The sequence below is a fragment of the Pogoniulus pusillus genome, chromosome 4, assembly GCF_015220805.1.
Source record: "Pogoniulus pusillus isolate bPogPus1 chromosome 4, bPogPus1.pri, whole genome shotgun sequence".
Taxonomy (NCBI): Eukaryota; Metazoa; Chordata; class Aves; order Piciformes; family Lybiidae; genus Pogoniulus; species Pogoniulus pusillus.
In genome coordinates, this window is record NC_087267.1 from 13,632,920 (window position 1) to 13,658,536 (window position 25,617).

Consider the following 25,617-nt stretch of genomic DNA (forward strand, 5'->3'; position numbering starts at 1 on the left):
ACAGAATTGCTTGGATGATGTTAGAATAATGTTTGCATTGGTTCTGAATTATTACAAAGACATCATGAAAGCTGCAGAGATTTAGGGATTTGTTATTATTGTAATGTCAAGATGTCCTAAGTACAGGGGCCAAATGGAAACATCATTGATACTGCTTATGGTAAAGCAGCATGACCCCTTAAACAGGTCACTGGCTTTGCAGGGAGAGGTTAGCCCAGTGCTAGGAAAAGGGCAATGTAGGTGGTTATGGGTGTAAGCACATTGTCCCTGTGTTTTGCTCTGTTCAGCTTTACAAGAGCTAGGCTGCTGGTGGTCCCTCAAAACCACAAAGGCAATGACTGAAAAAGGGGTTTATTACAGCAAGAATAGAGTGGGTGACAGGCAGGACAGTCAGTCCTAACACCAGACTCGTGAATCTGGGAATGGTTCAGTGATGTCTGGCACATGCAGTGAGTTACTTCTACTCTCATGTGGTTTGGGAACTCAGATGTGGCCCGAGAAGCTGGCTCTGCCCTACCTTCCTGGACCCTAAGAGCAGGCAAGCAGAGAGTGAGATTCCCTGAGTCTCCCTAATGTTGGGGAAAGGGGAGCTTCTGATCTGAGCTGTCCTCATGAAAATCCAGTTATGGCTACACCACTTGGGCAAGGAGGAGAGTGGAGGTGCCTGAAAATGCTCAGGATCTTTGTGAAAACACATGCAAATGTCAATAAATAAGCGGAGAGAACACACATTCCAAGAATATAAACAACAGGCGTTCTCTGAGCTACTGTAGTAATGTAACAACATCATGAACAATAGTATTACTAACAGTAAAACACATTCAAGTTGCTCGTACTTTGACACTGAAATTCCAACCACGGAGCAGAGACTGGACCAGTTAGAAAAGGACAGAAGCATTAAAAATGCAGGTGTAAATAAACTGAGCTGCTGTATTCTCCCCAGTCCTCCTCAAGACCCCCAGATGCAGGGCAGCAGGTGAAACAGGCCTTCTGACCAACATCATCTTGCCTGGCCAGCTCTGAGGAGGTGTTGGGTCTCTTTTGGGCACTTTCTTTTTTTTTTTGCAGGATGCATTGTTGTCTGCCTCTTTGCAGAATACATTGAACAGAGACTTCACCCTCTTGACTGGCTGTGCGTGAAGTGCAGTTTGAATCTCTCTCCTAAGAAACAGCAGTATAAAATGCTGAGATGAGAGAGTAGCACATTGCTAAAAATGAAAGCATGGCTCATCAAGTGACCTACATTTTCACATAAAGCTTTCTGACCCTTTGCCAGTCTCTCCTTACTTCAACTAGTATTTGATTTAGTTGGGGCAATTATCAAGGCAGGAACTACAAAATATGTAGTTAATTTTATTTCTGGGAAGCCCTGCCTGCAACTATATACAAATTAGTTACATTTGGGTTCTAATTCAGTTGGGAAAATCTTCACAAGGATGCTTATGAGCGATTCATTCATTTAGGAGAATCAGAAAAGTTTAGCCATAAAATGGCTTTGCACCACTTACAAATAAAAGGCAGCCCAGAGCCCTAGGGAACATCTGTTCTACTCACTGTGGTGGAGTAGAAATTTCAAGATAGTTCTGGTTCCTTTGTGACAGTGTTGGAACTGTCGGCCATTGAGAGGCTTCTAGATTGTCCCAGGCTGCTGGGAAAAAGGCAGACAATTTCTGACCTGATCCTGGTTCCTCTTGGCACAGAAGTTTGCAGAGGTGCAGGCAGAATCTCTTGCAGATGTGCATAGAGCACAATGTCAGTGGCACTTCTCAGTGGCACGTCTCACCACATCATGAGACACTTAATGCCTTCTCCTGGTAAACTTGAAGCCCTGAAGTTTCACAGGATGTTAGGGGTTGGAAGGCACCCAAGGAGATCATCAAGTTAACTCCCCTGCCAGAGCAGGACCACACAATCTAGCACAGATCACAGAGGAACACATCCAGACAGGCCTTGAAAAGTCTCCAGAGAATGAGACCCCACAACCTCTCTGGGGAGCCTGTTCCAGTGCTCTGTGACCCTTACAGTAAAGAAGTTCCCCCTTGTGTTGAGGTGGAACCTCTTGTGCTACAACTTAAACCTAAAAAGTCATCCCAGGTCCCTCAGCCTCTCCTCATAAGCCATGCCCTCCAGTCCCCTAACCATCCTCATAGCCCCCCACTGGATCCTCTCCAGCAGACCCCTGTCCCTATTACACTGGGAAGCTCAAAACTGAACACAATATTCAAGATGAGGTCTCACCAGGGCAAAGTAGAAGGGAAGGAGAACCTCCCATGATCTGCTGGACACACTCTTCTTAATACACCCCAGGATCCCATTGGCCTTCTTAGCCACAAGGGCACTTTGCTGTTTCCAAGTAGTTGAAGCCCAAAACATCAGAGCTAAGCTGGTCTGAAGCATGGGGCAATGCAGAACACATTGTCCGAGAGCAGTGAGGCAGAGGCAGCTCTGTGAGGCAGAAGCAGCACAGCTGCTTGCAACTTAGTGTGTATTATTTGCCCAGTGTGATGGCTTCTTTGGCCACAGAGATTCACCAATCAGAATGGCATTTGCAAAACTGACCAGATTAGGTGAAATTGGGGCTTGCTCACCCTTATTTGGGCAAGACACCAAGTGCCTAAACACCCGTGGGTACCTGTTTATCACTTTGGGAGGGGACATAATGGCCCAAGCCTTTGTTTTCCTCCCGCCCTTGCTTCCCCCCCATCAGCAGAAGGGTGGGGCAAGCCAGGATATGTTTTAGGCCTTTTAGCCTTCCAGGACCGTATTAAGGTCATGTGTGTAACCTTTTCCATTACTCCCCTTCTAGGCTTCCTAGGGTACTGCAGCTTGCTGGAGCACCTCTCTATGGGGTCTGCTAAACTCCTTTGGCTGTAAAGCAGCTGAGATGGAAGACAGTTCCTCTAAAAGCACCAGCTGCTGACTTGAAACAGAAAAAGCTGCAGGCACCCAGTGTCTTACAGATAGATTAAGGCTGTCACAAGCAACATGAACTGGGCTGCTAACCAACACACACCCATTAGTGTTGTGGTATGACTATTATTTTCACACACAGAAGCAAAGCAAGAAGTGTAAGTCTTATCCCAGACCTAACCCTGTGAAGAGTGCTGTGAGTTCCATGGCTTATGGTTGTCTTTAATTTTGTTGCTGAATGAAGCAGATTTGTTCCACCTGTCATCAGAAACTTGTACACAGGAGTAACACTTCAGTTTCTTTGTGTTCAGATACAAAACAGCAGGCAGGAGGAATTACTTTTGGTGACCTACTTTCACTGGAGTTGAGAGCAGATGTATTTTCTGTAGCATGCAGTACTGCTGCAAAGCCTGTTGGTTCAGCGCTGAACTGCTGGTGCCTGTGTTGATTTGCCTCTTGAGTTGGTTAAGACAAATACATTTGTGCCAGGGATTAGTCTGTGTGTGTAGTCCACAAGGAAAAATCGTATAGATGATTAAGTTTTTGCTTGGCTGACTGGAGATATGGGAAAAGAGCAACAATAGCTAAAGACAAACTTAGAAATATTAGTGTATATGCAAAGTAATGTTGCTTCAAGAACAGCCAACACTCTGGTGCCCAGTTGTGCAATTCTCAGTAGCCATCAGTAGCCACCTTGGCTACATCCTCTGTATTTGGGATTCATGCATTAAGTGCAGGTTCACTGAACTTTATATCTGCACTTGTCTTACTGTTTTTTTTTTTTTTACAATAATGTTACTCTAAAAGACCTGGAGCTCCTACAACTCCATTGTGGTATCCCTTTGATCCCTTAAAATGCTTTCCTTGTCAGTGCATGTCTTTGGTTTGGCTAAGCTGGAGTTAATTCTCCCCAGAGCATCTTCCTAGTGCTGCGCTGTAGCTGGGTGTCAATAACACACCAGTGTTTTGGCTGCTGCTGAGCCAAGCACCAAAGCTGTACTTTTCCAGCATTTCCCGCCCCCCAGCAGTTGGCTGAGGGATGGGCAAGACCTTGGGAGGGGACCAGCTGATCCAAACTGATCAAAGGGATATTCCATAACATGTGATGTCAGTTCATTGATGACATATGGCCTCTGGAGCAACCACTCTGCATATTGAAACCCTGCTTCCTGGGGAGTGACCAAACATGATGGGAAGCAGAGAAAAACATCTTTGTTTGCTGCTGCTTCCACGTGTGGCCCTTTGGTTTTGCTTTTTGTAGTATTAAATTGCTCTTATAGGCCATTTGTTGTATTTTCCCTTACTGTCCATCTAAAAAGGAAAGTGATAGAGCAGCTTTCGTAGGTATCTGGCCCCCAGCCAAGGCCAAACCACCACAGTGCGACACTGACATCCTTTGCTATTTGTTTTCCTGTGGTTTAGTTGATTCTTTGACAGAGCTGGTTTAGATAGTTTTAAATTTCTTGTCAAGATTGGAATCAATAAAATAAAAATCCTGTGTCAGTGTCCTGGGTTAGGGTGGATCCTTCCCCCAGTAGAGTAAACTCACTACAGTATGGGTGTTTGGAAAAGTCAGGAAAAATGAAATTGTGTTTCTTATAGTTTAAACTAAATATAACAGTACAAGGAGAATAAACTATTATAGAATTATAATTACCTTAAGGAAGATGGGGAAAGGGTCAAGTGGAGGTGAAGCAGCAAAAGCAGCAGCAGCCAAAACAGCAGTGGGGGAAAATAGCAGAACTGTTGAAAGGTGAATGGATTTTGTTAATGATGTCTTGGTGCTCCAGATGACAAATCGGATCAGGTATGGTCACCAAAGAGTCATGGTTTGTTCTATATTGCCTATGATGTACAGTCTGAGTGGCAATTGGCAGCTTCACATCTTCTATATTATGCTGTCCAACAACTGCAGACTCATCTGAGAGCTCAGGCCTAACAGACAACTTCAATCTGTCTCCAACAGCTTCTACAGTTGCTACTCCAAAGGTCCATTTATAACCCTTGGGATCTTTGAAGCACCTTTCTCTCAGAAAGTCAATTCCCAAAATGCAAGGTGCATTTGGACCTGTTCCAATGGCATGTCTTCACCAAGCACTCCCAGTTAAACTTATTTCTGCCTTCAACCTTGTCAGTTCTTGAGACCCTCCTGTAATTCCAGAAATAGTAATAGATTCCATTCCTTTATGATTTGAGGGCATCAACCTACTTTGAGCACCTGTGTCAACTAGAGCCCTATATTTATGCATCTTGAAGGTACCAAGCCATCTAATATATACATTCCAGTATATCCTCTTATCTTCCTGGTCCCTGGTCTCCACCTGGTAAGAGGTAGTGACCTCCTAATGTTGACCATTGCAAGTACAATTGGCATAGTGTTTAATGGTATTAGCTGAGTCATTGCCAGAACCATTTGAGTCATTTGGGGAGAGTGAGGCAACTGCTCTTTTAGTCTTGTCATTTTGCAACTCTCTCTTTTCAGGAGAAGTGAGGTAGGTTTCCCATCCCTTTTATCCATGTTTTCACCAAATTGGTCATGTAAGATTACACAGAGAGATGCACCTGGCTGTTGTTGTCTATTTCTGAGAGTTAGTTTGAATTGGTCTTCTGAGAAGACACTTATCTCTGATGGCTGAGACATGTACCCACTCAGATGGTGAAGAGGAAAGGTCGTTGTCCTTCACCAGTTGGGATATGGAGGTTTTAAGTTCCTTCTGGAGTTGTTTCATGCCATCTTTTGTCTCTTCAGACATAGTATTTATGGCTGACACCATGGCATTAAACGTGAGGCTGTCCTCCATCTGCCTCCTCTGATCAGCAAACTCACCAACTGTCAAAGGAGTCTTCTCATCGTCTTCCCCCACCACTTAACTTGCCAGTGTGTGGGCATAATCAGAGGGAGCAAGCTGAATAAGTTTCTTTAGGAGAGCACTACTCACGGGTACCTCATCAGGGTCCTCTGTTGCATAATCTCCATAGATTAGCTCTCTTATGGCCATATCTCACAAGCACTGAACCCCCTGTGCAACTGTATTCCAGCATGAAGGTCTCCAGGGTAAATCATCCCTGTCGGGGTACTGTAGTACCGCATCTGTCGATATGCATGACCAGAGGTTAGAATTGCCCCTGAGATGTCCTCAGTGCTCATCTATACCATTATCTCTTGAAAAAACTCCCAGCTGCCTCACTGTGCAAGGGTTTATTTCTACAGTATCCATACCTCCATCCCAACGTCTGTTTAACCAACTTATCAACAGTTCTCACTCCTTCCAGGCATAATCTTGCCTAGTATACCTGACCTTCTTCCTTGGTAATGAGGCTTTCTCTTCATCATCATTATCATCCATTTCCTGAGTGTATTTTCCCTTCACAATAGCCTTTGCATTCCTTTTACCCACAGGGGTACAGCCTTCACACCAGTACATGTACCCTCTCCTGGATCCTCTTCCCTTTGCTCCATGAGTTGAGCGAACTTCTGAAACTCCTCAACAGCAGCAAAAAGGTCCCTAACAGTTCTCTCTTCGGGATTACCCTGCTCTGGTTTATCCCCATCATCATCTGAGCTATCTCGACCCCCAGTACTAGCTGCCATTCTTTTCCTTGCTTTAATTGGAGCAAGGGAGATCTTAACTCTTCCATTCGAATCTTCCTGCTCACTGCCATCTGTTTTGCTCTGTTCCTTAAGCGATGGTGGAATTGAGACTGAGGCAGAGGGACCCTTTCCCACAGCAGCATCAGCCGGTTCGGCAGAAACAAGTGGGGCTAGGGCAGGAGCAGCGGAATTAGCAGGCTGATGGCATTAGCAGACTCACCCTCCGAGGCCCCCGCCGCGTCCGCCGGTACCACCTCCCGTCCCCTGGTTGCAGGCGGAGGAAGCTTTGCCTCAGCAGCCTCTCTAAGGGCAGGCGCTCCGGTGTCAGGCACTGTCCTACTGATCCACACGTTCAAGTAGCATTCCTGCCACCTGATGGTGACTGCTAGTGAAATGAACCTTTGTGAAATAAACTCTGCACCAACTTCGTGGCTAAATTTCTGTGCTCATAAAACTTGACAGCCTAAATGGCATTCTTGTGAGCCTTAATTAACTCTTAGTTCTTAGAAAATAGCAGCATTTGTATATGGGTGCTATAGACCTGATCTAGTCTATTGTGACTAGACTGTGGATTTTCTGCCTTTGACTTATCCAGATCTTAATGGAAGGTCTCTGGGACTGAAAATTTGCTGGGAAGATCCATGGCAAGGGTACATCAAACCTCTTTTGCACTTTTGAGCCATAGGACATTCCATAGTTAATACTTCCCCAGCAAGGTAGCAGAGGTATTAGCAACTGCCTGCTGAAACAGTCCTGCCTTTGGTCAAGGGAATCCACCGAGACTGTACCCATAAAGTAGTGGGATTGGAATCACTGTATGCTCTTCTTGTGACTAAATGCCCTTGTCCTGCCTGTCCCCTTTTCAAAAGTATGTCTCTCAGTCTGTGAATGCTGGTCTGTGGGTGTTGTTTTCATTGCTCAGCTGCTTCCTCCATGATCTTTCCTCTGAGGTAGGTGGGTAGGTATAGATTGTGTCACAAGAGGTGTTTTCTAGCTATTCATTTTGACCTGGTTTGTTTGCTGGCATCTGGACTATTTGTAAATACCAAATTAAACTTCTCAATTTTAGACAGCTGTCTTGAGCCCTCAAAGTGGTGTTCAGATCCCCTCAGAGAAAGTACAGGTTATTTCTGAAGTAAACAGCTTTGGTGGCCTCTTGTTGTAATATAAATATAGCTATATTCTTACTTGAATGAGCTGATTTATAATTGTCTTATTTTAGCACAGTGAGATTGTTCTCAGAGAAGTCAAGGTGTGGGTGATGTGTTTGCCTGGCATGTTGTAGTGCCATCCATTTGCTCAGTGCTCTAGCTGCCTGCATGGAGTTTGCAAATTGCATGGCTTCATCTTCTACTTGTTGAGCTCATGCTCTGATCAGCCATGAGAAGAAACTTCCTCCTTGTGATTTTTCAGATCATGGGTCCCACCAAAAGCTGAGTTTGTTGTGGTGTAATCTGAAGCAGACAAGGACGTGCTGGAGCACCAGACAATGGAAGATCATTAGGTGACATGCATGTTTCTGAGTGTACTTCCCAGTCCCTAAAGAGTACTCTGCATCTTGGCAGACACTGACAGCACAGAGCAGAGGATTCCAGGCCATTCTTGGCCCAGAGCACAGGTGAGGATATCCCCTCCCCTCTGGATTTGGTTGGTCTTGAATAGTACAGCCAGTGATCACATCTTACTCTAGGAAAGAGCATTCTATGTGAGGATGACTTATCTACTTCTATAGTGATACTGAGTGTGTTGGAGCCATTGGCACAGCTAGGACTCATCCAGGCTTTTTTATCAACTGAGCTAGATTATTTCATTACCAGAACTCTTTAAGAAAATAAACAATTTGTGCAATCTCTTAGAACCCTCATTCCTGGGGTTTACTCCGTTAACTGCAGGAAGTGTGGATTCTGATTAAAATAATATGCCTCTGGAAAGCAGAGAAGTTGACCCTGTTTATTCTGCCTGGAAAGATGCCAATTAGTGCTCTACTCAAGTCAAAATTTAACAAAGGCTTGAATGTTCCTGTGTCTGTTGCTCAACAAGATTTTTAAAATCAATTTACAGGGAGGCCATGCTTCCTTTTCAAAGTGCTGCTGGAGGTCTGCCAGCAGTAGTAGTAGAGAACTGTGCTCATTGTTTAAATGCTTTTGGATGCAAGAACGGCAGACTGATGCCTGCTTTCCTTTCATTTTATGGTGATCTAATTGCAAGAGATATATAATTCCATGTTATGGCAGGAAAGTTGTTTCTTCAAGCATCTGGTACTTCTCTGATTATCTATAATTGGTATCTTAAAATTAATAGGAGATCCAGCTTTCATGTAGGAAATGCTAGTGGGAATTGTTGCCTTCACCGAGCACGAGAAGACTTCAGAGTCTGCAGGAAGTGCCTTTGTCAGAGAACATATAATTTTCTTTTTCTTTTTTTTTCTTTTCTAATTCTGTAACATCCTAGCAAATTACAGGCTTTGGGTATGGTTTGAAGAAGTGTGTTTTACAAATGTTGTAGTAGATGTATGCTGCTGTTTTTAGTGCAGCCCTTGTACAGGTCATTAATCTGATCTCACACCATAAAAATTGCTCCGCCCTCTTCCATGAGTTCCTTTGTTATCATAACACTTTCCAGTAACTTGGCACCTAACTCTGCTATTCTCCCTTATAATTACCTGGGGTAGAACAACTGCTTTATTATCCTCTGTGTGTTTGGGTCCTGCAGGGGTGCTCCTGAGCCTCTGCATCTCTGCAGCAGACTGCACATTCAGGAGCTCTAGAGGGCTGGTCCTGGTGGCTTGGTGAGGCTGGGGTGCATCAAGAAAAGTGTGTCCATTAGGTCTAGAGAGTTTCTTCTCCCCCTCTACTCTGCTTTGCTGAGGCCACACCTGGAGTATTGTGTCCAGTTTTGGGCTCGCCAGATCAACAGACAGGGACCTGCTGGAGAGAGTACAATGGAGACCCACGAGGATGATTAGGAGACTTGATCATCTTCCCTATGAAAAGAGACTGAGCCCTGGGGCTGTTTAGTCTGGAGAAGACTGAGGGGATCTGATCAATGTCTCTATCTGAGGGGTGGATGTCAAGTGGACAGGGCCAGTCTCTTTGGTGGTGCACAGTAATAAGACAAGGAGCAATGGGTACAAACTTGAACATAGGTTTCACTGCAACACGAGGAGAGACTTTACAGTGAGGATGACAGAGCACTGGAACAGGCTGCCCAGGGAGGTTGTGGAGTCTCTTTCTCTGGGGACTTTCAAAACCCATCTGGATGTATTCCTGTGTGGACTACCGTAGATGATCCTGCTTTGGCAAGGGAGTTGGACTTGATGATCTCTGAAGGTCCTTTCCAACCTCTAACATTCTGTGATTTGGCCAACAGATCTCCTCTCATCCTCATTGGCTGATCACCAGCATAAGCTCATGGCACAAGCCTACGGTGGCAAAACAGCAACCACAGGTGCTCTTCCACCTGGTACTTGGTTTTCACCCCCCCCTATCTCTGTCAAACACCTCTCTGCATCATCTAGTGCTGTGCAAGGAGAATGGTTGAACAAACTTCTCCTAAATAAGGTGAGGGGATGGCAGCAGCTTTGCCTGGGCTGTGGGACAAGTCTGTAATGAGTATGGTCCAGGTGTTGCAAAGCATATGTGATGTGAGTACTGCTAGGAAACAGTAGAGTTTGGAAAGAGTCACTTTTGGGAACTGAACATGGGTCCCTAAAGTGTTCAGGAAGGAAGAGCTCATGGAGGCATGTCATGGGCGTGGTCAATGCCTGGTACATTCAAAGGGTGTAGTCAGGTAATGGTTGTCACCAAAAACAGTAGGACCTAATTACCTTTGAGGAAAGGGGCTGAGACTTTAAGCCAAGTGGCATTTTTCAAGGAGGGACTATGACACTTGTCTCTGCAGTATGTTCAGACTTCCATTTTATCAGGGCAGCAGCCTCTGTGGGCCCATTGCACAGCGATCTCAGAGGGTGGCAGTCAGCTGGGCACCACCATCAGCCTCACAAAGTGGCCAGGTCAGTGCAGAAGTTTGTACCTCTGTGCTCCCAGGAATATGGCTTTAAGACATTTCCCTGGTCTTGGGGAACTGGACAAAGGTTTGCCAAGGATGCTCTGATACATAAATCCTTCTATCACTTCTCCTGCAGAGGCCTTTGGGGAGCTGTGCCACTGAGGTGTTGTCTGTACTCATCTTGATCAGTCAAGCTCTTCAGTCGTATGGCTAAGGCTCTATTCTAGCCAAGAGGTCCTTCTCTTATGTGGTTGTTACAGTCTGAGCACTAGTAGAACTGGTGGTCAAAGGCAAAAAGTTAGCAGCATTTTCCAGACCCTTTAAGGTCTGGACAGAGGATTAAGATCTTACTGTCCTCAGGCAGCCTCCTTATCCATCTGCTAACATCTTCTGCTTCCATAACAGTTATCAGACAGAGCTTTAGTCACTTCAGGCACTTGTTTGGTGTCTAAACTCAAACCCATTTCTGACAGCAGCACTTCAAGCTAAACTGCCTGATTTGACTGTGTAACAGACTGGCAAGCACTTGGATGGTTTTAAGGAGCAGGCAGAAGCAAGCATTGAGAAATGGCTATCATCTTAAACAACACCCATCAGTGCTGACCATACATCCTGGCTTCAGGTCCCTCTCTAACTGTACCGAAAACTTTACGTTAATACTCCAGAGCATATCTATTGATGTTTTGTGCTGTGTACTGCACTGAGTCTAATACAGTTGGCTTTGCAAGAGCTGCATGCTCTGCATTCAGTGAAAATACGTGCATAAGAGCAGGAAGCACATGCTGTTTAAGGCATCATAATGATATGTAGTCATCCTTCTGAAAGAAGAAATATATCTCCAACACTGGTTTAGATCACAATTTTAATGTTTAAAAACTAGAGAGGTAACAGAGAGATTATAGAACTTAATACACTTTTAAAATTTTTATTTACACACAGAAACTGAAAAACTGCATCGTTTATTTGGATATGAGCAGCACAAAGTATGGTGATGTTAGCAGGAGCAAAATATTACCAATGACTCACTTCAGCAATCTATTAGAGACAAGCTCATATCAATTGTACACCATTCAAACACTATTGTTTATACTGGATCTCGATGAGCCTTAACATAGCTTGGGACACTAAAAACAGGTTTCTATAAACAAGTTAAAGTTCAAGTCTTGTGGAAAAATACCTTTACAGTTTATATTTTGTTGGCTATAACACTTAAAACAAAACATACACTTGTATTAATTTGAGAAGCTCTGTAGAAGTGACTGAATCCAGGTTTTCTCCTCAAATTTGTGCTTAACAGTGAAAGCAAATGTTATTTCAAGTTTCATTTTCATCCAAGACCACAAAGCAAACACAGAAATAGATAACAGTTATTTTTAGATACATCTCTCAACCTCTATTTTTCAGCAATCCTAAACCCCACATTTCTGTGCTTTACCAGTGAGAAAAGTCTATGCAAGGCTCTTGAGAACAGAGGCACTCTAAGGACATACATGATTCCCCCCTCCTGGGGGACTCCTCACTGCTGGACACACAGCAGTCCCATGTCCAAAATACTGGCTTATGCCTGTTCACAGGGAAGGATTTTCAAGCAGTCCCTAGCTGGGGATGCTCTGTCAGCCTCAGTGTTTTGATTGTATGATAACAGCTTGCCTGGCTCTGCAGCAGAGGAGCACTTGCAGGACTCTGCAGAAAGCAGGCTAGAAATGGCACAAATTGCTCTGGTTGCTGTCAACCCCTGGCTTGTAGTATTTTTTCTGAACTACAGGCATTTCTGGTGGCTGAAAATGAAGATGCAAAAGTCCCACTCTAGCTTCTGTTTGTACTACTTGGGTAAATACACATCTGGATACAACATGGCATAATACAGGGTCAGATTGCTGGCTGCAGTTTGCTCTGGGTTCTGCATAAACCCTTTTCAGCACTACTACCACCCGTCCTCATCTAAGGAGGTAATAGGTATCTGGGTATCAAAGGGGCCCTTTACAATGGAGATGTTTCACCCAGAAGGAAAACTGGATAACTTGCTGTTTAGAAAACAGGAAGTCATACACTGGAATTAATCCCAAACATTTCACTGGACCTTTAAATTCTCTTTTTCTTGTTAGATTAGCAATGTAATTATAATTTCAAGTTTAGTATTCAACTTGTGAACTCCTGGGAGAAAGTCAGAAGTATTTGGATATGTATTAAATTTATTCTTAATATGCAGAGCCTATCTCAACACTTCTATATCATAGGGGATAAACAACTGCAAAAATATACAGCATCCTATTTATTTACAATATATATATGTACATAAAAATGAAATTTCCTACAATACAACACAACTGCATAGATTTGTCTTCAGAAACATAGGCTTGAGTACAATTTGTGAATTCTAGACCTTTTCAGCCCTGTACTTTCTGTTAATTCATTATCTTTTTCTTTTTCACAGTTTAATTACAGAAATCCTTACATTAGATACAAATAAAACATTCTTTTTGTACTTAACAGGAAATAAGGATTTTCCTAAGACCAAGGGCTCCAGGAAACTGTTTAAGAGGGCACCCTGGTGCCAGGCTATAAAGCCATTTTCTGGAGCTGCTGATAGAGCTGAGTACATTCTGCTGTGCCTTTCTCTGACAGGCACTAGGATGGGACAGTAGGACTGGAAGTGGGACACCACCACATGGAACATTATTTTTCTGACCAAGGTGCTCTTTAGCCTTAATGTAAGGTCCAAGCAAAGAAATGTATTCATTTAAAGATAAAAGCTAGAGATACCATTCATTGCTGTTGTTAATGCTCACTATCAGAGAGAGCTCTCGTGCTTATGCATTGTAAGGCAGATGTACAGACACAGCCCACATACCATCCAACCTGCATTTGCATGTGTCACCATTGCAAGTGGAGCACAAGCTATGGGTTGGTGCGTGGCTCAGGAAAGCAGCCCTCAGGAGTGAATGGGCACCACCATCCCTGACCTCACAGGATGAAACAGGCCATTCTGCCCTAGGCCTGCACATGGGCTGGGCACCACTCAACGCCTGTCAGCCCCACAGAAGGTTTGTGCTGGTGCGCAGATTTGGCAGTCGCCCCCTGACCAGGAGCAAGCATCACCCGGAGAGGTCATTGCTCCTGAGGTACTGTTCTTAAATACCAATTTACTGTGTTTTATTTACTGGTGTGTTTACCACTGGACAGAGAGGGGCAGCTGTATTCTACACCCGGAGAGGTCATTGCTCCTGAGGTACTGTTCTTAAATACCAATTTACTGTGTTTTATTTACTGGTGTGTTTACCACTGGACAGAGAGGGGCAGCTGTATTCTACAGCCTTATGGGTGCTTCAAACTCATGACTATTTTCTTTGCAATGTCCTGTGGACTAGGAAAAGCAGCAAGACCATCTTTTAAGTGTAGGATTGACTACTACAATCTGACAAACTCCTGCCTCTAATTAGTCTTTCCTTGTCTATCACCACTCAATGTTGCCATTAGGCAAACAAGAATTTTAAAATATTTTGTTGCAGTTATTACTAGGAGCAATTTTGCATCCAGGCTATGACAGTTCTCACAACAGTGATAAACTCCCTATGAAAAGAAAGCATGCTACCACCTACTGAGTAGATATGGTTCTCTGTATCCTATTAATTTAACATCAGAGAAACTCCTACAACATTTCACTGTGCTCTTAAAAATCCTAACTAAAATGTGGGGCTTGTACATTGTTGGCTACAAGTTCACTATTCCAAATGAACTGAATAACAGCAGTACATTTTACAGATAACCTCATACAAATATTGTCATCCATCACTGATGTTGACAGTTACAGCAGGGTCTCTTAAGAATGTATAAACCTGATGAGAAAACAAACAGCACGTTATTTCACGTTCATTACCACAGACATCAAGAAACACATGATTCCTTTCCATAAATATCTATAAATATGATGCCAGTAAATCAGTTTAAGAAAAATTCCCTGTTGTTTTTTTAATTTTTTTTTTTTTAAATTATTTCCCCCCCCAGAGTCTGTTTAAAGACTCCGTATTTTGGGTATCTATTTTTCAGTATCTAAGCTATGCTTTGGTGGTAGAGTACTGTGGGTAGCTTCACTCTCTGTACACACCCAGCTCATTCTTGTCCCTATTTATCCTGTATACAAATAAACTGGAAAAAAGAAGATGGCAGAATAACAAAGAGGAGAGAGAGGGGTAGCAATGGTGATAGGTGAAGATGCAAGGAGCAAGCAGTCACCCAACAGCCCTTCAAGTTGATGCTGGGTGACAAAACACAATAGCTGGCATTCTAAACACAGGAAGGAGATGTCGCAATCGTGACCTTGCCAGGTCCTTGCGCAGCAAATCAGACTGCTAGCCTATACCCCGGGTACTTGCAAGTTGCTTCCAGGACCTCCTGTCACAAACCCCTCATGGACAGAGCTGCATTGCTCTTAAAGCAGTAGCAGAAAAAGGATAGTATAAGGAGAGAGGAAAGCAGAAGATTCCTAGTGTCTTGAGGATAACACTGTACAGCATTCTCAGGTCTGAGTTATTTTTTTTAGGATAAGATCCAGAGAGATTATAAGGCACCTCAAAACCTGAAATGCAGCCCCATCCAGATGAGTCAGAGAACTGCGAGATGCTGGGCTCCTGCTGCAGTGACCAGGACGGGCTGAATTCCTGCAAAAGGGGAGCTACAAACTTGCATCCCAAGGTGGGAAGATGTCTGGAACGAGCTGTGAGGAGAGAGGAACCAAGTACAGGTTCTTCCCTCCAGAGCTTGACAGGACTTGTAGGCCATGGTATGGGATTCTCCATGAGTAAAGGCAGGGATCAGGCTCATACAGAGACAGCCCAGAGAGAAATGGTGACATGCAGCACTGCAGGCAAGGGTTTGAGACCAGCTGCAAGAAAGCACAAATGACCTCAGCCCAGGAGTTGAATGCTGGGCTGAGGGGTGCTTGGGAGCCTGTGAGGCCAGGAGGAAATTAGAACAAGGGAACCTCACTCTGCAATCTAGCAAGGGAGAAAGCTTCCAATTTTGTCCTTAGTGAGGATTTGGGCAGCCTGCCTGAGGGACAGATCTAGAAGTCAGGATTTAGTAGACTTAGTTTCTGCAGCACAAACCTCTGCATCTCTATGCCCAAATTCCAAAGAAGGCCCAAAACTAACCTCTCTGGATGTTACCCGTAGAAATCAACTTTCAAGGTCCTGAGAAGCGCTCTTGTGGTCTCAACTCCCAGTGACTTCAAGCCATTTATGACAAGGCTTAGGCAACTCAATAGCACACAAATCCCATGGTCTTGAACTCTCCATCCCTAAACTTAAAAAGAGCAAACTGCAACGACAAATTCCCCACAGCTGATGACAGTCTCCTTCCACAGTTACAACAGAGCTACTGGAAACAGGAGGGTCACTACATACTGACAGGTATGGCTCAAGAACATCAAGGGTATAACTTTTGAGTATAAAGTGGGGCTCCCTTTAGCCGTTGGTTCTTTCAGTGGGAGCTGGGTTCATATTTTGAGACACGTTTTAGCTCACATGGTGAATGTCACAAACACATTTACACTGCTGGCAGTGCACCACTAGAAGATGTCTGCTGAGGATGTTTAATGATCGCCTGCTTAGCATTTGAGTCTCTACAAGCAGGTCTCTACACCAGCTATAAGGCATTAGGCAAATGCTTGTTTTCTGGATATCAGATGCAAGTTACAGTGTTTTCTGCTAGTAGTAATTGAATGTCTTTAACTGTCATGGAGGATCAATGAGAAACACATATGAACTATTTTGAATATTAAAAAGTGATTGGTTTAGAGAAATATTACAGATTTCATTTTCCATCAGAAATCCAGTAGTTTGGCAGGGTGAGTCAAATCCTGCTCCCATGGCTGTCAAAAACTGTGCTGACATCAGTGGAGGGAGGGTAGGACACAAGAGATGAGCCAGTCTCTACAAGGTGTGTACAGATGAATCCCAGAATGGAAAAGGCATGAGGTATGATTAAATGCATAGGTTTTGATAAAACTGGAGCTTGGGTTTTTTTTTTTCAGTTTGGTTGTTTGTTTTTGTTGGGTTTTTTTTTGTGAGAGGAGCAGAACATTAATACAGACTTCCTATGGAAATCTCCAAGCATCTGATTCTCTTCAGGCCCAAGTACTTCTGGTTTTGGGTCAAGTCTAGTTCTAGTCAGGCTCCAGCTGAACTGTGTGAGGGGAATGATGGTGGTGGCCATCCTTCTGCTGCTCCCTGAACCCCATCACAAACACAAACACAGAGGTCTGTTATCCAGAGCTGTCAAAGAGCCAAGCCCTCCAAGCCCTGGGCCTGGCTCCCCAGCCAGAACATCAGAAAGAAGCACCATATTTAGGACCTGTGATATACAGTGCTCATTTACCCTCTCATGGTGCTTTTTGTGCCCATCTCCAGAGTGCTACACTTAACCCAGTGAAGCAAATGGTGGACAAAACAGCAACAGAACAAACCAATCAACAAACAAACCAGATACGTACAATTGGTGAGCATAGTTTTAGCTAAAGGGAAAGAGAGATGGGAAGGGCGTGAACCAACATCACTCCAGTTGAAACTGGTAAGAACAGGCACTGCTACCCTAAAAGAGCAGATGTTATGGTTGAAGGGCTATGGAAAACAACTGAACGATGCAATTCATGGATGGAAGAGGGGAAACATTAACTGTGATGAATTCCTGTGAGCAGCACTCTATATAGCCCCACAGACAACACAGATTGGTGCTGGTCTGATAACTCAGTATCAGGTGACAGAGTGATATGCCTGTTGGAGAAATGGGTCTGTTTTCTGCAAGAAAGCATACCCATAACAGCATTTTCAGTACTGGATAGTCATTATTTGGATCTGATTTGAGTAAACTCACAAAAGATGGAATAGGTAACAGAATGGATAGTTGAGATTTTGGTGTGTAGCGAACAGGGGTGTCCTCTTTTCAAAAGGAGGTGATCTTCAGTGGCCTTCAGCACTGCCTCCTGATTGAACCCAGTCATAGATGACCAAAGGAATGCTCACTAGAGAAAACATTATTCCCAGGGCCAAGAAAAGAGAAGCCTGGAACAAAAAGACAAAGAAAAGAATGAATAAAAAGAAAAGACAATTAATGTTATGTTAGCTTCTCCTCTTAAAGAGATTAACCAGTTGATATATCAAAGTTATCAACTAGAAAGGGATAGCATTTCTTGTAAAAACAAGACCCACAGATAATTAAACAGATTAGTGTCATTAATAATTACTAATAGAATACTAAAGCATTTTTTTTCTCCTTTTAAGCAACTTTTTAACACTGCTCATCCCTAAAGAGGATTAAGTGCGTGCTTTTAGGACCGATTGCCTCTGTGCTTTTCAAAGCATCACAGAGGTATACTCGTGTCATCAATCATGTGTCCATTGAAGTTCACCTCTCTTCCCTTGATAGTGGATACAGCCACAAGTGAGTCACAGGTTTCCTGCCTGCCTACTCAGAGCAGGAAGGTCTGAACTGACAATGATTCCAGCGCATGCCCTGTTTAGACTGGGAACACACAGCAGCGTTCAGCTGCAGCTCTTTCTGGTGCTTATAGGTAAACTTCCCAAGGCCCATTCGTATCTGCCCATGGATGCCAAAGTGCTGTCACTTCAGCTGGTCACTTCTTGGTGGAAACACCCTAAGTCTGACCTGGATCAATTAAAACCATGAGGAAAATTGCAAAGAGCACTCTGCATGTTGTCTGGATCAACACACTGAAATGGAGAAAACTTGCTGGGCTGAAAGGTTTGCTGAAGCAGGCTGGAAAGGAATCTGCACCCTGTTGACAGCTACAGCTGATGGCAGAGCTGCTGTTTGCCAGCTAGAGGAGCCCTCACTTTGCAGGAGAAGGCCCCGCTAGAACGCAAGCTGCCTTGTGTAGTGCCTGCACTGGAAGATCCTCAAGTTAAGCAAAGGAGAAGGACAAACACATCTGCTGACTGACTGAAGCAAGGAGGGAAAGTGATGCCAAGAAGCTCACACGTATTTTCAGATTAAATAGGTTTTGCATCTAATACATCCTAAGAATGACAAGATGAAAATGTTGCTTTGATGGGAAAGGAATGCATACCCAAATCCTCTGAGTCAACTTTGATCCATCCTGCTGTGTAATTTTTAAATACAAAGATGAAGGAAGAATGAAAATCAGCATATTGGCAGAAGTGACCCCTGCAAAATTAAATGAGTTTTATTAGTTGTCAGCACCAGCTAACTATTGTTTTGCTGATTAGCAAGTGTCTTTTATTAGTAGTAAAAAACCCAGGATACTGTACCTACAACTCCAAAAATATCCTTCATGGTTGGGATAAAAATGACTAACAAGTTGATGATAACCAAAAGAACCAAAGTAACCAAAACATGGCGGTATAAATCAAATTTTGTTTTCCTAGCCAGCTCAAACAATGATGAACGCACCTGTGGGAAGAGAGAATGTTCTGTTAGAAACAGTCCATAAGCCAGTTCAGAGCTCCCTGTGTTTATTTTGACCAGGTCTTCATATGACAACAAGTATTTCACAGACATATTAGAGGTTTCTGATGTAATGTCCTTTGAAATATTCCTTAATTTGGTATTGGAAAGTGTAAGTATACATGCAAGAGGCATATGCATATATTCCTCTAACATGGAATCATTCTGCACTTAAAAATGAACTTCACTTCTGAGTCCCCTCCAATGAAGTCATGTCAAGTAAGAGAGGACTCTTGTGGATTCAATTTAAACCATATTTAAACTCCAAAGTGATTAATATACTTCCTGCAGGGAGAACTTCTTCAGAAGTCAGTGGAAGTGTAGTGTGGGAAAAGACTGATCCAAGCTTGAGCTCTTTTTGTAGCTGCCACAGCATGGTGTTGTCAGCTGGTGAGCTGTGGCTTGCAGAAAGGCACCCTGTGCAGCTGTTGCCAACTTCCAAGCTGTGTGGAGCTTTTTACTTACAGTGAAAAACAGCACCGGCACCGTGAGTATCACCGCCACAATCACAGCCAAGCGCACGGTCAGGATAAGGATGTCATCTTTGCTCTGGTACTTGTGAAGCAGATCTGACTGCACATCGTCTATGGAAAAGAGAGGAAGGTAAATGTTCTGGGAAATGGGCAGTTGGTTCACAAAAATCATTGCTTAACAACAGCCTTCTTGAACAACAAGTGATTTGTCTGCAAACGAAAGAGTATAGAATGAAACATTCTTGAGTTAAAACAGTGCTTTGAACCAAATCCTAATGATCCCATTATTCCAGATTCATCCTTTGAAGGGCTGATTTAGGAATGCATCCTAATTCAAGACAGCATATGCCTAAGTCTAAGGTAAATTTCACTGTAGGGAAGACAACAGTGAGAAATACATGAAAGCTTGTTTACATATATGAAAAAAAAAAGTTTTTAGGGCCTTTTTAAAATTTTGGGGTTTTACATTTCAAATGACATAACAAATAATCACATGCACTGCAAAGGCTGAACTGAATATAAACCACAAGGGTTTCAGCTAAATTAGTGCTAAACGGCAAATAAACGTCCAGCAAAAAGCAGTGTTCCTGTTCTCAACCAAGAACAAAGCTATTGGGTCAGCTCTCTGTGGGATGTTCTGACATTTGCACTCAAATCCCTCAGCAGCTCTTCCGAGGTCTGCCCTGATGTTTCCTTTCCTCCCGAGCCTGCCATCCTGCAGCAGAGCCTGCATCTTGGCCCCACGCCAGCTGGCGGCCCCAGCAGCCAAGACAAATCACAGGGGTTGCCTGGTGGGGAAGCGCTGGCTATATGCTAATACGACCTCCTGCAAAAACGTTTCCTTGAAGCTGTGATAAATAGTGCAGAGCTGGTCTGCGTGTGCTAACCAACAGGAAAACCAAGTTGCTGAGGGATCTTCGCTTTGTAACTTCTAAAAGCAGTAACCTAAGGGGGGCAGCTGTTATGCGTGCCAGAAAACATGCTCACTGCCCCTTTCTAGGTACATGTTTTGTTTCTGCCTGCTAATCTTAGCAAGCTGGTGGTAGAACATAACAGCTACTAAAACCAAAGTCCTTAAAAGGGAGCTCGACAGCCAGATCTAATTTAAAATCTCTGGCACTTGGTAAAATCTCATGTATTCCTGGAGGCACAGGCGAAATGCCTGCACTCTCCCCAGCACAGCCATCTCGGGAGAGGCCGTGGGTCAAAACCACCTAGACAGTGCTTGAATCCCCACTAGGAGAAAGAAAATGCTCTCCCACCTCCCTGCAGATTAGGAGTGGGGTTTTCAAGCCGGGCACATGCACAGCTTCTGCAACACAGAGCTTACTCTGCTCCTGTAAGCACAGACTGCAACTTCTGTACCGCTCACGGACTGCAGCCAGGTAGGAAGTGAAGGGCAAGGCTTACAGTTGAAGGTCTGTTTTCCTTTCAGCTAGATACACCACAGAGCCCAACCACAGTGTGACCTTTTAGGGGAAGAAAAACACCTCTTTTCTGTAATTCTGCAATGTAAATATAGTCATCACTGCAACACTTTCGAGAACATAGCAAACAGACAAGTACCATTGGTGTAAAGAAGAAAAGGCCACAATAAAAATGCTGTTCTTACCCAGGTAAGGGTAGAGAAGAGGGTTAGAAAACTGTAAGGTAAGGTCTTGTCAATCTCAAGGGGAAGAAGGATCAAAGTGGAAGAATTTTATATTCCCTCAATGTCTTTTTTCTGCCTGTCATGGTACTGACCCTTGCAGAAGCCCCTGCAGAGCCACACAGCTTCCACCTGCAGGCTCTCGGTGCTGGGGAGCAGGGCCGCCTGATGTGGGGAGAGAGAGGCACATGAGACACCCCAGGGATTCCTCCGCCATTCCCCCTCAGGAGGGCCAGAAGGTCGCAGCCCCTACCTCCTCCACGGACTCCAGACCCTCGTCCAGAGAGGAGCGCCACGGATCTGCCTTCTCAGATCCCTGGGGCAATCACATCAGAATCTCCTCCCTGCCAAAGCGAAGGGGTCCGTGCTGATTTACACCCACTTGCTCCCTGGGGCTGCTAATTTGATGCATTTCTATGAAAATGTGTTAGATAGGAGAGTTGGATGAGAACGGCTGTAGCTGTTGTCACGTTTGTGGTTTTATTGGGGAGATTAGAACAGATGAGCCCAAGTTACTTCAGTACATGCAGATTCAAGGCCTCACAATCCAAATGAGAGCCTGAGAAAACACATTTCAGATAGGTACACCTTAAAAAAAAACCAAACCAAAAGCCACGTTTCTTATTTACTTATTTTCTTTCAACTTGCTTATGTGGCTCACAATGAGGAGATTGTAACAAAAAGGTCACTTGGAATAGGGTGGAGAAGGCAAATGACCTTTTAGTGACTCTGAGGTAAAAGGCAAACATCATTTTGTCATCTGTCTTGTAAACCCTTAATGGTCCACGGAAAAAGACACTACTTTCCAACATTCCCATTGTACTGGAACATGGGAGTAGCTTCCTGGGCAGTATTCATGTTTTACCCTACTTAATAATTATGCCTTTAGATGTGATATCCTTTTGTGATACAACACAATTTGGGTTGTTGGGTTTTTTTTTGTTTTTCTTTAAGCAAATTGATGTGTGTGAAAAGAGGGTGCATGTCCCAAACACTGAAATAAACATCCTTAGGCAGCTGAGCTGGGACAACACTGGAAGCTTCCCCAACTTCACTGCCAGTTTATTTAACCAGGACCTGAAGGGGTCAGCTCTAGGGACACAGGGAAAACATTTGGTTCTTCATGTCTGTGATGAATACATCAAGAAGAAAATGAAAAAGCTGTGATGGCTGATTTGATTTTAATTTCCTTGGACCTACTCTCAAGTCTGCCTCATTTTATATGGATATGCATGCTTCAGTTGCTACCAATGTATGCAACATTTGAGTGAGGACCTTGGAACAAATATCTTAATGGGACCCAGCTAATCTTCAATTCTGTTAAACAAATCTCTCCCTCGTATTTTGAGTATTTCCTTTTGCAAATAATACTTCCACTTGTGCTTTTCATCCACAAGTCAAAAGGAGGAAAGTATTTCTACTTTCAAGGTGAAAACTTCAAGGAAAAATTATTTGCAAAAGCGTTGGAACAGAAGTAGATGGAACCTTCCAACTGGGATAATGTTATTCATTTCTTACTTCAATCAGTAAAGAACTGCATACTTACCATAGAAAGTCAAATAGCCAAATATGGCAGTCATAAAGTACATCACAAACATGGCAAAAAATGAGATATTAGAAACCAACTGCATTTTTTTCTGTGAACGGCTGGAGAAAGAAGAAAAAAAAAGACATAAAATCACGGGGTCAGATTTTTCAGTAGCTGTTGAAAAATGTAGTAATTTTTTGCATAAACATAGCAATTCTAGAGAGACTCCTGAATGTATTTCCACTTAAAAGAGGAACTCACTGACATTCACGAGCAAGTGAAAGACTGGGGCATAAGTCAAGAAATACATGGTGGGTCTACCTCTTGGTTCTGCTCCCCAGCCATACTTGCTTAAACAGCGAAGGGTGAAGCTGAGTGAGAAAACCCAACATTCTGAATGTTTGCTGAGTACTCAAATACCCATGGATAGAAAATAATGAATGTATGCAGACCACTGTAGAGCTGTACAGTAGCTCATGTAAACATTTCATTTTGGGGTATTTGTTCTGAAATATTCACTCTCTGGTACCTAAACTTAAGACTTTTAAATCCACACAGAGATGCCCTAAATAGGAACTTGGAAACCTGTGAAAGTCACTTGATACTCAAAGCAAGTGGTCAGTATCTAAAGGCACCCATGTGTCTAAGTGACCCTGACCAATTCCCTCACAGTTCAGGACCCCACTGCAGCCTCTCACCAGTGATTTTGCAGCAGGCCCAGTCTCCAGCTCCCTGTAGCCCTGCCCAGCCATAGGTGTCAGTGACACAGTCATACCAGCAAACATATTTTCATACAGATGGGGCTTAAAGTACTTTTTTCTCCCCCCACCCTGGTACTACAGCAGATTTTCACTTGTGCTGGAACAAACACCATTAGCTAAACATACACCTCTCTCCTGTGCCAAATAACTATCAGTACAACTTGGCTCTCCTCAGGCTGCTGTGTACTTCCAGAGACAACTCCCAAAGTGTTGCATTATCCTCGGTTTCCCTCACCCCCACCCCCAGCAGCATGCCTGGGAGGCCAGATTTCCAAGCCGACAGCCACACTCATTGGCTTGTTGGGTGTTATTAAAGCACATCTCCTCCAAATGGTACAGATGACTCAGAGCACCTCTGCACTAATATTTTCCATGTAAAGTGACTCAAAACAATGAACTGGAGGGAAAAAAAAGGAAAAAAGAGAAAGGCTTACTCTTTAAGCTCGCTGTAAATCGGGAGGACTGAGGGGTGGCACACAAATGCAAAAGCAATGGTGGGCAAAGCATACACGGTCTGTTTGGAGAGAATGTCAGAAAATAAGTTAAGGAGAAGTATTTCGCCCTGTGGCATGAAGAAACGATCCATGTTCAACTACCTCAGCTCTCAGATCTCTGGTCTCTTCAACCTAGTGTTGATGAGAGCCTTCAGAGAAGGCAGAAGCCCTGTCAGTTAGCATGTATTTAAGGAAATGTGGAGAGCGGTGCTCTTTCGATGGAAAGACAAAGTCTTGGCATTGGTCGTGCGAACACAGTGCTGCCTGTTCGCAGAGAGCAGCGCTGGATGCCACGCAGCTGCTGGTTTCCCTCCCTGGGATAGGTTTCCCTGCCGAGCTATTGCCTTGGTAACTAGCACACTGTCAGGCGTAAAAGCGACGCATGGTGAGTCACCGCTACGCTACCCTGCCTTGGCATGGAGAGGGCTGCGCACTCGTGGTGCTAAGGCTGAAGTCCTGAAGACGAAGCCCATATCCAGACTGCAAGAAAAGAGAAGAGGAATGCAGAACTTACAAATAAATGGATATTTCAAGGTACCAGACTGAGTCCCTTTATTTCCCAGGCCAACAAAAGGGCTAGGAGGGCTGTGGAGGGAGCATGCTTTTCCTTAGGGAAAGAGACAGACTTATGTCACCAGGAAGCGAAGGAGGCCTCTGGGAGGGACCTTACCAAAAACCTGAGTGGGTTTCAGTTCTCAGCATACAGCCAAATTTAACAAATGATATCAGTGCCCAAGCACTTCCATTCTCTCCAGGGAATCGATATGAGCAGAGACCACACAAAAAAATAGGTCCTTCTGGGAGGACAAAATGAGTCCATCCCTACATGCAGCTCTCCTCTACCCTCTGAGATCTGTTTGTGCTAGCCACAGGCATCCCCTTCCCACAGAAGCTGTCCTGGAGTATGTCCCAGCCCCCCACAGATTCAGTGGTGCTTCCTCACCCTGTGCTGTGCCTCTCTCACTCAGAGCATGCAATGTAGAGTCTCCACCTGTGGAGATATTCAGAAGTTGCCTGGACACAACCATCTCTAAGTGGCACAAGAGTTGGAACAGATGACCTCTAAAGGTCCCTGACAACCTTGGCCAACCTCTGATTCTGTGAAACTGTCTCTCCTCTCACACACGGAAGCTGCTAAATTACTAAACTGCTGACTCTAAGGGTAACTCTCTAGAGTTCAGCTCTACAGTGCCTAATTCAGATGGACCAATCCTTCCAGTGTGTCTCCATCAACTCTTAAGGAAAATGCTGACACTTGTAGGAGAAGACTGTGTTTCAGTGCTACCTAAAATATACCTACACCTAAGCTACTATTGCACAGCAAGTTAACAGACCCTTGGTCTGTCACACTGGGTCTGAGCTGATGGCTAACCCCAACTACAGAGTAGTTCTCAGATTGGCTTCTTCAGCTGAAGCTGGTGTTGAAAAAAAAATTACGCTAAATAAACAAAAATATTTTGCATGCATATACTACACATGCATATTCCCTGTGAATGCAGCTGTGACACCCCAAAGAGCCTGCTGGGCAAGGTGTTGTTTAACATGCTCTACTCCTCAGCACAGCTGACAGGAGCAACTTTTCCTGCTCCCACAGTTCCAACCAGTTGCTCCTTGACATTCTCTGGACACAGCTTTTCCTGCAGCTGTGTGGCAATGGAGGAAAGCATCCAGCTGAAAGGCAATCAAATCTTTGCTGGATTAGCTTTCAACTGTATCCTTTTT

At 44.0% G+C, this 25,617-nt stretch overlaps 1 protein-coding gene across 2 annotated transcripts in view; it reads right to left on the reverse strand.

Annotated features, from left to right (window-relative positions):
- Positions 1–11,354: 11,354 nt before the first annotated feature.
- SLC38A1 (solute carrier family 38 member 1) overlaps positions 11,355–25,617 on the reverse strand; it is a 43,649-nt gene continuing 29,386 nt past the window's right edge. The window contains exons 11-17 of one of the 2 annotated variants that reach the window (XR_010302064.1): positions 23,836–23,915; positions 22,659–22,759; positions 19,457–19,575; positions 18,796–18,937; positions 18,594–18,691; positions 17,381–17,568; positions 11,355–14,346 (exon numbers count right to left, since the gene is read on the reverse strand). Coding sequence is in view for 1 of the 2 variants with exons in the window: in XM_064142228.1 (XP_063998298.1) it covers positions 17,467–17,568; positions 18,594–18,691; positions 18,796–18,937; positions 19,457–19,575; positions 22,659–22,759; positions 23,836–23,915 (642 nt within the window). In the remaining variant the exon portion in view is untranslated. Of the gene's footprint in view, positions 17,569–18,593; positions 18,692–18,795; positions 18,938–19,456; positions 19,576–22,658; positions 22,760–23,835; positions 23,916–25,617 lie in introns of both variants that reach the window. The other variant, XM_064142228.1, reaches the window with a different exon arrangement.